The sequence below is a fragment of the Aulostomus chinensis genome, chromosome 19 (assembly GCF_037954235.1).
Source record: "Aulostomus chinensis isolate RoL2024-O1b breed Wild chromosome 19, RoL_Achi_v1.0, whole genome shotgun sequence".
In the NCBI taxonomy this organism is placed as follows: Eukaryota; Metazoa; Chordata; class Actinopteri; order Syngnathiformes; family Aulostomidae; genus Aulostomus; species Aulostomus chinensis.
The window spans coordinates 3,460,805-3,472,323 of NC_141338.1; the positions used below are offsets into that span (position 1 = coordinate 3,460,805).

Genomic DNA, 11,519 nt, shown 5'->3' on the forward strand with positions numbered 1-11,519 from the left:
AAGAACAGAAATAGCGTGAAGGTCTTTACTACACGGTGCATCTCAGAGCAGTTGAAGATATAACTTGCCTCCAGCGACAGATTTAGATAAATAAGCAGAGTTCCAAGAAACGCGGCTGTGATGGACGGTTGACGCGGAGCTCAGTGACCGGAGCAACAAACACACTCGTCTGTGCCGTCCTCCGCCACACGGACAAACACGCACTAGGAACTGGAATGAGGGAGCAGGATCTGAGACAGTAACAATCGCATGATGCAGATGTGCCCCGGATGTGAAGCCAATGCAAACCACAGAAGAGTTCCAAAACAAAAAAAAAAGATATTAAAAATAAAAACAAAAAAACGCTAATTTATGGCATTTTGTAGGAGGATGCACAGAAATATTGGCGCACTGACTACACCGGCAAATACATTTCTCATTGTTTTCAATCAGTATCTGCCCGATAAGCAAACTACAAGTCTCTTCTTCTACTTCTTCAAAAACATACGACATGAAATTGTTTCAACATTATCAGCACTGACAAAAATCGAGTGAAATCCGTTCAGAGTATCGCATACCAGTAATATCCATAACCAGTAATATCCATAACCAGTAATATCCATAACCAGTCATATCCATAACCAGTCATATCCATAACCAGTAACATCCATAACCAGTAACATCCATAACCAGTCATATCCATAACCAGTAATATCCATAACCGGTAACATCCATAACCAGTAACATCCATAACCAGTAATATCATAACCAGTCATATCCATAACCAGTAACATCCATAACCAGTAATATCATAACCAGTCATATCCATAACCAGTAACATCCATAACCAGTAATATCATAACCAGTCATATCCATAACCAGTAACATCCATAACCAGTAATATCATAACCAGTCATATCCATAACCAGTAACATCCATAACCAGTCATATCCATAACCAGTAACATCCATAACCAGTAACATCCATAACCAGTAACATCCATAACCAGTAATATCCATAACCAGTAACATCCATAACCAGTAACATCCATAACCGGTAACATCCATAACCAGTAATATCATAACCAGTCATATCCTACTCTGACCAGCTTCAGCTTCCGTGTACTGTTTGCATTTCAAAATTAATTCAAGGTTTACCGATACTGAGCTGAACCCCACCAACCTTGTCAAGATGCTGCTGAGCTTCACACAACAGTGTTTCTACCAGGGGAATATCTGATCCACTCAATTCAACTTGATTAAAGCAACAGGAACTCAATAATGTGGCTGCTAACTGCATTTTGATGAAATCCCCACACTGTGACTGAGCCCTCTGATGACATCTAGACATTTTGCTCTTATATAAATTCACATTTGGATGTGTAACTTGAGCGTGAACATAGACGCAACCACCGGGAACAACAGCTCCTCCTTTGTTTCAGAAAGAAAAAAGCAGAAGCCAGACGACCAGGTTTACATGGGCTGCACATTAGAAAAAAAAACAAAAAATCCTTTCCACTCCACATCGTTGCTCTAAATCGTTACAGAGCCTGACTGTCAACTCCTCCGAGTCCCAGAACGAGGAAACGTAAGAAGGTGAGAAGCCAGAGAAGTTCGTTCTGCTCTGTCGTGGAGTGTAACAACTCCTAATTTCACTGGAATGAGGAGGAGATCTGCTTGTTGGAGGCACTATGAATGGATGCCTTTCATAGCTGTCATGCAGAAACTAAAGCGCTGCATTATACGGTACAGACAGCCGAACCTTGTGCGAGCAGCGTTTGGAGCGACATCAGGAAACGATACTGCAGACACAGAACGGTTTGTCTGCTCGTGTCCTCCCCTGTTCTCCTTCACACCACTTTGATCGCAGCGCAGTAGAGATTACCGTTCACAAATGCAGTCCTGCAGCCAGCACCGAATTCAGTGTTCACATGGGCGAGGTTGAATAAGCGTCGGTAGTTTTCTCCAAGCCTCCTATCTGATGCGGACAAGTCAACAACATGTGAGTGGCACAGATCAAAATAACCGCCCACGAACGGCTTCATCGAGGTTACAGTCGTCATTACAAAATGACAATCACGCATTTACCTCGATAAACAAACAGGTGGCCTCATTTGTTTAAGAAATCACAACTTTTCCATTCCGCTGTGAAGTTTTCACTTCACTAGCTGATGCTGTCTTTCGCCAGGTAGACACCCGGAACTCCTCCCTCCCACTCCACACCTGCGCACCCCAGCAGGGGGTCTGTCAGCAAGCTCACCTGGCAGATCTCGACCTTCACACGTCACTGGCAGGTTCGTGAAGAGCGTTGGTTTCGTTAGCCGCATCACTGTAAAACACAGCCACACCGATTAGTGACAAGACAGTGGAGGACCACAACTGACGAGATCGATGACGTGGGTTTACTCTGATGGCACTGCTGTGAGGGGGTAAATGACAGCGCTTGATGTTGTGTACCAGCAAAGTTGAGGTTTCCTGGAGGAATCATGTCCATAACTTGAAAATACAAATGTATTTAAATGCATGCATATTTAAAAAAAGAAAAAAAAGAAAGAAAGAAAGTCTCAGTAAATGTGTGCATTAAATGGCTGTCAATGCACGTACACGGAGGGAGAGACACACTTCCAGACAGACAACAAACAATGGCAGACACACACGTTGACGTCAAATTATTGAGTGCACAATTCACTTCAGCTCGTTTCTTGGCTAAATGGCCCACATCGTAACATCGGCAGCTGATTATCCTAACGACACAGTTACAGCCGGGATAGAGGCTCATTAGTGGACGGCGCCTTTGAGCTGATAACGACATGAAACACGCCTCATTCCACCCGTACAATAACAGCCTCAGTCTGGCTAGCGCTGCTAGCAGCTAACAGCAACAACATGACGACGAGAGACGAGACTAGCCGAAGTAGCTAAAAGCACTTTTGTACATGCATCTGTAATGACAGTAAATTACCCTTTAACGCCAGCAAGTGTTCTTGCTTCGTCTGATTTACATCCATTTTGACGGGAAAGTGTGTTTTATCGTGGTTAGCTACGATGCAGGCGGGTTGTTGTTGTGACAGGGAGGCAAGCGGGTGAACTCCGACCTCCCGGATGTAAATGATGATGACGTAGTGCTGCACGTAAACACTTTTTATATTTATTTTTTTATGATAAAATAAAACATAGAAATTAAATACAAATATACATATAAATGATCTGCTTAGACAGAGGGGGAAAAAAGTGACTTAAAGGTTTTTCATACACGCTCAGCCTCAATAGCGAGTTCTTGCTTCGCTACACTGACCTCTAGCGGTCTTGGTAAATATTACAACGAGTTTTCGCTTTAAAAACCGGATGCTGCTTCTTCACGTGGTTTATAATTGTGGTTATGTTTATAAACACTCTCTATAAATGCTGGTCGAAAAAACCCGGGTGTTTAGAACATTATACCGCATTATAATGTATCGTTAACCATTTATCAAATGTTCATAACGTGTAACCCTTGCAAATGTAAAATACACCAGTAATTCATCAAACTTTGGTTTTATCAGCAAGAGTCTCCGTATATAATGATGATGGAAACTCATACACACAATTTTCTGCATGTAGAATTACTTTAATATCATAAACAACATACATGCATATGAAATGAGAGGAAGGGGACACGGTGTTTATCAAAAAAATCGCTTTAAGCCTTGACATTTCCTTCAGCGATGGATGACATTTGGTGCATCTGTGGGCACGAGCAGCCGAGCTTGATGTCAGCTTATCTGATAATGTTCTTCTTGTTTTCTTGACCCATAACCAGATAATTGGTGCGGTGACCTATAACATGAAAAAAAAAATGCAATTCTTCTGATGCGCAGCTGATACGCTACGGGTGTCACAATGAACATGAACAGCTGAGACTGGTAGAGGGAGACAGAGAGAGAGGAGATGAATCCATCAGTTTACTAGTTGGACGTCTTCATGCGGTACAAATGTGCCAACACATCACGTGGTACGACACAGGAAGTCATCGCTCCAAATTCAAATCAGACGACAGGAAAACATGGTCATGTGTGAAATCCCTGAATTATGATTGGCTTTGATTGTGAAGCTGCTTACTCCCGGCCGGTGCGCCGAAGCTGAGGGCGTCCTGTGTTTTCATGATCTGTCTTCACTGGGGAGAAGCTGTAAGAAATAAAATAAATCCAAATTACATTATTGCTTTATTTAGTTTAAATACAGGTAGATAATTACCATGAAAGAAAATGTCAGGTTTGAATGGAGAGAAACATCAGCAGACAGTCACTGGACCGCGTGACCACGTGGAGTGAGGACCCCAGCCATGTGACCGTCATGCGGTGACTTGTTGCGACTCACACAAACACCTTCTTGGTCCGTCTCCGGCTGCTGCCACTGCTTCCTGGACAGAATCCCAAAGACGACCAATCCGAATGTGAGGATGAGAACCCCCAGACAATTTGCTAACTTAGCCTCCGCAGGCAGGGAGCTGTAAGGTTCACCAGCGCCGCCATTGCTACAATATACAGGGGGAAAAAAACACTCATGTTTCTTTGCATTCTGATCACGTGTTTGTGATGTAACAACACCTAGGGTGACTCCGCTGTTGATTCGGACACCTACAGTGAAAGAAGCAGCTCCTCATTGATGCCGCTGACGCAGGAGGTCACGCTGAGGATGAGGACGACGTTCCCTATCCAGGCGTGGGCAGGTTTCAGGGCGCTGCGGAGCCACAGAGGAGAACACGGCAACAAGAAGCCAGCGAAGCCCAGGAGCCACTGTCCACCAGCGGGAGAAGCGACAAGACAGAATCAGTTAGACAGCAAAGACAGATCCCTGTTGAGAGGGAATGAAAGGAGATGCTGGTCATGGATCGCCAGCTCGTTCTATCATAGACCGAAATCATGGCCACGAGATCTAACTTATTCCCACAAGTTAATTATTTCCCGACCACGATTTAAACACAGCATGGGAACAAATTATATCTTATCACCAAAGAAAAGTTCAACGGTGTGAACAACTTATGATGTTGTGGCCACAAGTTATGTCACATGGCCGCCGAAGAAGAAACTAGAGGGAACAAGTTACATCTGAAGTCCACAATTCTGTTTTATTTGTCTCTTTCTAGCTTCACCATCCTACTGAACGCGTCTTTTCGGTTCATCCTTTTTTTTTTCTTTTTTTTTTGGTTTATACTTGAACAAAAGAGGCTTTTCATCTCCATAACAACCGCGCCAGCGTCCGTCAATCGTACCTGAAGCGCGAAGACTACGACGGTGCTCAAGCCCACCCAGCTGTGCAGAGAGTACAGGTCTGCGAAGCTGAAGCGTCTGTGGAAGTCAAACACAGCATGCAGGCCCAGGACGGCCAGCAGCAGAGCCACGAGCATCAGGCCACCGTGCACTAACTTCCAGGTGTGTTTCCTCTGCCTCCAGGTGAGAGGGATCCGATACACAACTGCAGCTGCAAAACACAACAGAACACACACACACACACACACACACACACACACACACACACACAGCCGGGAAACAGTCTGAGTCTCTTGTAAATAATCAGGTTTCTACTAATTTTCTGAACTCAGAATGAGACTTGGATCAAATTATTCCAATTATTCTGGCTTAAAAGAAATAATCTTCAGTCAAAGCTCATCGGTTTCACCAAGCGATAAACACAGTCACGCATGGAATCTTTCCAGGTTGAGTTCAACTTGGACATAAACAAGGGCTGCAACTAATTCTAATCACTGATTAATCTGTTGCTTCGTTAATCGATTGGTTCTTTGCTTCTTGGAATGTGACATCAGGGTGAAAAGATTAACAACTGCTTCCTGAAGCCTAAAGTGACGCGCTTGCACGCTCCGACCAACGTTCCCCCGCCATGAGAGTCCAAAGAAAACCTAAATATTCACACTTGAGGTGCTGGAATCATCGATTCAGACATTTTCTATCTCAAAACAGTAGCTGGCAACTGATCAACAATTTGTGCCCTGAGCCCCGCCCTCTTTTTTCATCCTCCAATCACAATCCTCCTGTGAACGGCTTTGCACCCTTGCTTTGACATGTCCTGTAGGGATAAAGTTGTTATTTGAACTATTCCAAATGTGTTCCAATGGGACAGTTTTGATTGACGGATTATAAAAGGGGCGGGGCTTGAGACAGGACGTCATGATTGTGAACCCTTTTGGCCCCAATCCACGACGTTCTTCTCAGCTCGACGAAGTAGTCATGCATCGGTAACTGCAGTAAATGCGGTCTGTGATACTCCACAGTACCACCGTGTGAAACCTCACCGTGGCCGTACAGAACCACCAGCCCCGACACCATGAGAACGGGATGCCAGTTGAACTGCAGGGGGGAACCGTCCCAGGCGAAGCCGCCACGCCACTGAGAACTCCAGCAGCTCACCAGCAGAACCGAGAGCAGGCCAAGACACAGGCACAGTGCGTAGGTGACATAGAACCCTGGCGCTCCCATGATGTCTGAGCGCGCAGCAGAAAAATATGAGCATGCAGGAAATTAAAAACAACAACAACAACAACAACAACCCCGGAACTTAACTGTTGGTAACATTTATCTGTTCAGCTCCACCTTTCGAGTCTCAGTTCATACTCACAGGCGAGGCGCTTCCTTCCACCACGAGAATCCTCTCTTGGATGGTCCTAAACTGTCACCACAGGAGCAGCACTTCCTGTTGGGCTGCTCTTTTATCTCACAGCAGTTCCTCAACAGATGAACGTCCACCGAGAGTCCTTCCCGATGGTCGATGTGAGTCCTGGGAGGGGGGTGGGACCAGGGACACGCTCATGACGTTCACGCCACAACGCCGCGTTAGTCACAGTGGTTTGCAAAGAAAAAAAACAAAACAAAAACAGGTTATAAAATGTGGATTTTCAGTGTCATAAGATGTCTCTTTTCATTTGGTCGTGTCTGAAGAAGATGGGTATAACGGTGACGCAAGGTTCCTGTGGAATACTCCAAACGAGGAAGTATCAAGTACATCTGCGGACCTCATTAAAGTACACAAGACTGCCAGTGTACCAGCAATTACATCTAGTTTTGCTTTTATATTTTGTCAAAGGCTCATTGTCCCCCAGCTTGAGCTCGTCTGGTAACTCCTACGTGATAGAAATCGGTCGATCAAACAAAAACAATAGAAATGACTCAGCAGATGCGCTCCACGCCCCACACGGGCCGGCCCGTAGAACCTCCCGATCTGGAGCAAAGACCAAATGCTCGAGGTGCTAAATTGCATGCGTTTGTTTTGCTCAGTGCGTTCATGAACTTGGCCGAACCATGACGGATATCATGTGAAGAGCTCTTGTCTTCAAAACAAGCATGACACAGACCCCCCCCCCCCCACACACACACACACACACACACACCATGTCATCTTGTTTTGTGTGAATAAAGCCTCCACACAGTCCAGCGCTGCTCCTCTGGTTCTGGTCTGGACCAGATGATCACAACAGGTCAGTCACACAATCAGATGTGTAACCTCTAACCAGGAATGTGAGGGCGGGACTGCCATTCATCCATCCATCCATTTTCTGCTGCTTATCCTGTTAAGGGTGGCGGGGGGGTGGAGCCTATCCCAGCAGCCTTCGGGTGAGAGGCGGGGTTCACCCTGGACGGGTCACCAGTCCATGGCCGGGCCAACACATAGAGACAGACCACCATTGGCTCTCCCAGCCTACGGTCAATTTAGAGTCTGGATTAACCTGGTCCCTCTTGATGTCTTTGGACTGTGGGAGGAAGCTGGAGTACCAGAGAGAACCCACGAGGTGGTCAGCAAGTCCTGTAGACCTGCTCATCGATGAGATGTGCACTGATCACCGATCACCATCATCGATCACCATCAGGGATCAATGTCAGGGTGATTACAGCCTCGTAATTCAATCCAAGCACGTTATCGGATCGTCTTCATCTTCCCCACGGATGCACATCCTCGGGCGCTTCCTGGGTCACAGGTCAGCGCTGCAGGCTCATGGGAGAAGTTTTCCCCGAAAGACTTTTGCCAGGTAGCCTTTGTGGTTAACATGAAAGATTTTAACTCAAACCATGATGTTTTTGGAGTTTTGTTTTGTTTTGTGTTTGCCATCATCTGACCAAACAGACTGGAACAACAAAACCGAATAAAAACCAACACCCTCAAAGCGATAGTACATCATATTTTCATATCCACGTAGAGATAAGAGATTAAAAAAATGATGGCTGCTGGGTTTATTTTTCCCTCCAGCTCTTATTCTCAGCACAATGGCAGCTGCCTTTGACCTGTGTCCCTCGGGGGACGGGGTCAGACATTATTCTAGCCTGAGCGTTCACAGTAAGCAGCTTCTCAGTGGCCGGATGACTCCCGCAGGAAGGGACGTCCATGGGACCCAAACTGCCGCCTTGTTCCTCCAGTCCTCGATGCCGCACACTTCAGTGAGCTCCGGTATTGAATCAATTTCACCGAGCTGCTTCCTGCCGTGTGTGTTAATTACAGCGCACTGTGTGAGGACGCCATGTTTTGCAAAGCTATCATCCTCCAAATTAAAAGCACGAAGGGGATCGTTGCATAGGTAATGAGGAGCTAGTTTAGACTCCTTCATATTTCACACTGCTGGTTCTAAGAATATCTGGCAGCGTCTGAATGTTTACGGGGGAGCGGAGCAACTTCCAGCAGTTGTTTGTTTTTGTTTGTTTTTGAAAATTCCATTCGAGAAACTTTACTGTGCAAACTTCTCCATGTCCATTTCTCAGTACCATGAATGTTCACATGCTCTTATACCACCGGCATGCTAACATGCTAAAGCTGCTTATTATCATGGTTTAGAGCAGGGATCATCCCCTGGTGGTACATGGGAATTTTTTTTAGAATATTAATTTTTAGCCTGTTCTTTCTTCAGTCCTGCTTCTTGGGAATCACCAGCTCATGTTTCTTTCTCAATTCTAAATCCAATTTATTAAAAAGCATGCAGCTCAGTGTGATTTTAATGATGTCTGACAAAGATTTGCTCGGAACAAATTTAGCGATTATTTGATTTGTTACATTTTGGGTTTTTGTCCTCTCACACAACTGTTATATTTAACCTCATCAAGCTGATATTTTTCTTTTCTAACAGAGCTGTTTTGTATCATTCTGGGACAAACAAAAATACTTTCAAGGATGATTATAAAAAGTTTGTGAACCACTGCTTTTGAGCCTTTTCCCCGCTAGCATTTTCGACTTAGCATTGCTAAATTGGCGCAGCAGGCTAACAAAGCAGCCTCCAATAATGTAGCCAACAAAAGTCATTATATAAAATCTACAAATATCATAGAAACCAGTAATATTTGTTCTTTTGGGGGGCTTCGTGGTCCAGGTGTGGCTCTTGGGTGATGAGATGGTTACTGGTTTGATTCTCGCTAACCATGTCATGTCAGCGTCGTAGTTAGCATCTCCTGTAGCCCCTCTGCCAACACTGCATGAACATGCGTGAAAGGGTGAATTTGTTTGGAAAGAGCTTTGACAGGCTGGTGGACGAGAAAACCATCGGAGCCCTGAAGCGGCGCCGTCAGGCACAGCACATGCGCGATGACTAATTCACTGTTTTCAGTGACTCACGTATTTCTATTTGTTTTGTTTTGTTTTTGTTTGTATTTTTGACAGATTTTATTTCATTCTCTTCATTTTGTCCGCAAAGATGACAAAAAGAAATCAGACGTGACGATGGTAGCGATGTCATTAGCGGAGCCACTAAGGTTTGTGGTGGGGCCGCGCCGCCGTGACCGTCATAAAACCAGGCAGATCTCATGATTCTTGCTCTGCGAGAAGGCGATTCCAACATTGCACAACTGCTCCGGGCCCAATTTGTCAAGCTTTCTTACAGGCTTAATCTCAGAGCTGGGCACCTGCCACCATTGTTCAGCTGCAGAAAACGCCGATACAGTTTCGCTACAACCGCGGTGATTTCCTGCTCGCTTAAAGAGGGTGAAATGAGATCAGTAATGGACACATGAAAATATGTTAGGAACAGTTAGCAGAACCCCATGAGTAAAAAAAAAAGAAAAGAAGAAGTAGTAGGAGGGAAAAAAAGAGCAACAGTGGACGTTGAAGTTCTCATGGATGCAACGAAAGCTTTAGTTAAACACGACGTTTTGCAAGCTTCCACTTTGCACTCTGGCCACTCTTCACGTTGGGCTGTAGATACATCACAATTAGTGACACACGGGGATGCGGCAAGTGTGATGAAGAAAAATGAACACTTCAAATGGGATGAGGAGTGGAGGGGGGGGGGGAGCATTTTTTTCCTCCAAAAGCTGCATGTAAAGTGGATGATGATGAATTTCATGCTAAGAGTCAAATGTTGGCATCCAGACACAGCGGAGAGTCCTTAAAAGAGCTCCCCAACTTTTAGGGAGTTTTTTTGTCCTCCCTTCTCACAGCCAGATAGACGGATAGATTACCCTCCCCTCCTCTGAGACTGACTGACCGCTAGTTAGCTTAGCACAGTGAGTGGAGGCGGATTGGAAATGTTAGCATACTTCAGTCAAAAGTCATCAAACTCATTTGTTTTCCAAAATGCTTGGATTAAGGGTTGTGTATCACATGATTTTTTTTTTTATTGTGATACATGGTCAGAACGACTTCCCTGAGTGGAGGCGGTGATGTGACGTCATAACTTTAAAAGCTCCCTGGTAACTTCTTTATATATATATATATATATATATATATATGTTTTGTTTTGTTTTTTTGTCAACAAAACAAAACAAAACGTTTGTTGATGACTTGGCAGCTGCTTCTTATCATGGCCGACTGGATAAGACAGGATGAAGAAGATCAGTTCTGGACAAACCGGCAGCCTGAATCTATTTGATGCCTCGTGACAGAGGTAAGCTAACAGTTCCCATCCATCCATTTTCTACCTCTTCACCTGTTCAGGTGGTGGGGGTGGAGCCTATCCCAGCAGCCTTCCCCCTGGACAGGTCACCAGTCCATGGCAGGGCCAACACATAGAGACAGACAACCATTGGCTCTCCCAGCCACGCCTACGGTCAATTTAGAGTCTGGATTAACCTGGTCCCTCTTGATGTCTTTGGACTGTGGAGGAAGCTGGAGTACCAGAGAGAACCCAGCAGGAACAGGGAGAACATGGAGACTCACACAGAAAGACCCTGTGCTCCAGCCAGGGCTCCACCCACGACCTTCTTGCTGGGGGGCCACAGTGCTGACCACTGCTCCACCGGGCCGACCCAGTTCCCCTCCTTTACCATTCATTGTGCGACGCCAACCAACGGTTCTATAGGTCACAGCTCTCTGATGCACCACAGAGGAGAGGAGGGAGGCCATTTACTTGTCTGGCTCCGGAGGAGATGGAAAATAAGTGTCCTGCCAAAAGAAGGTGGTGTTTATCTTTTAATGGACCCCAGTATAAGATAATCACTCAGGATCATCATAAAGATACCAATGGAAAGTTTAAAAGAATTACAGCTGTAAAAAAAAAGAAAAGAAAAGAAAAGAAAAGAACAGAAAATATTGGAAATATTAACGGCCTAATAAAAGTAAATACATCCATAAAAG

General features: G+C 45.1%; 2 protein-coding genes across 4 annotated transcripts in view; both read right to left on the reverse strand.

The window, feature by feature from the left end:
- Positions 1-3,068, reverse strand: part of trappc13 (trafficking protein particle complex subunit 13) — a 10,081-nt gene extending 7,013 nt beyond the window's left edge. For both annotated transcript variants that reach the window (XM_086188587.1, XM_086188586.1), the window contains exons 1-2: positions 2,941-3,068; positions 2,239-2,307 (exon numbers count right to left, since the gene is read on the reverse strand). In XM_086188587.1, the coding sequence (XP_086044713.1) occupies positions 2,239-2,307; positions 2,941-2,986 (115 nt within the window). In that variant the 5' untranslated portion in view covers positions 2,987-3,068. The remainder of the gene's footprint in view (positions 1-2,238; positions 2,308-2,940) is intronic.
- Positions 3,069-3,244: 176 nt separating this feature from the next.
- On the reverse strand, positions 3,245-10,539 carry LOC147243693 (lysosomal membrane ascorbate-dependent ferrireductase CYB561A3-like). Of its 2 annotated transcripts, XM_086187062.1 has the most exons (7): positions 6,591-10,539; positions 6,268-6,456; positions 5,230-5,438; positions 4,599-4,753; positions 4,335-4,491; positions 4,077-4,142; positions 3,245-3,794 (listed from the first exon to the last, which is right to left on the reverse strand). In XM_086187062.1, the coding sequence occupies exons 2-6, from the start codon at positions 6,449-6,451 to the stop codon at positions 4,116-4,118; spliced, it is 732 nt and encodes a 243-aa protein (XP_086043188.1). In that variant the 5' UTR covers positions 6,452-6,456; positions 6,591-10,539; the 3' UTR covers positions 3,245-3,794; positions 4,077-4,115. The 2 variants fall into 2 exon arrangements, with proteins under 2 accessions (XP_086043188.1, XP_086043187.1); XM_086187061.1 differs by having other exon boundaries at positions 3,245-4,142.
- Positions 10,540-11,519: the final 980 nt, after the last annotated feature.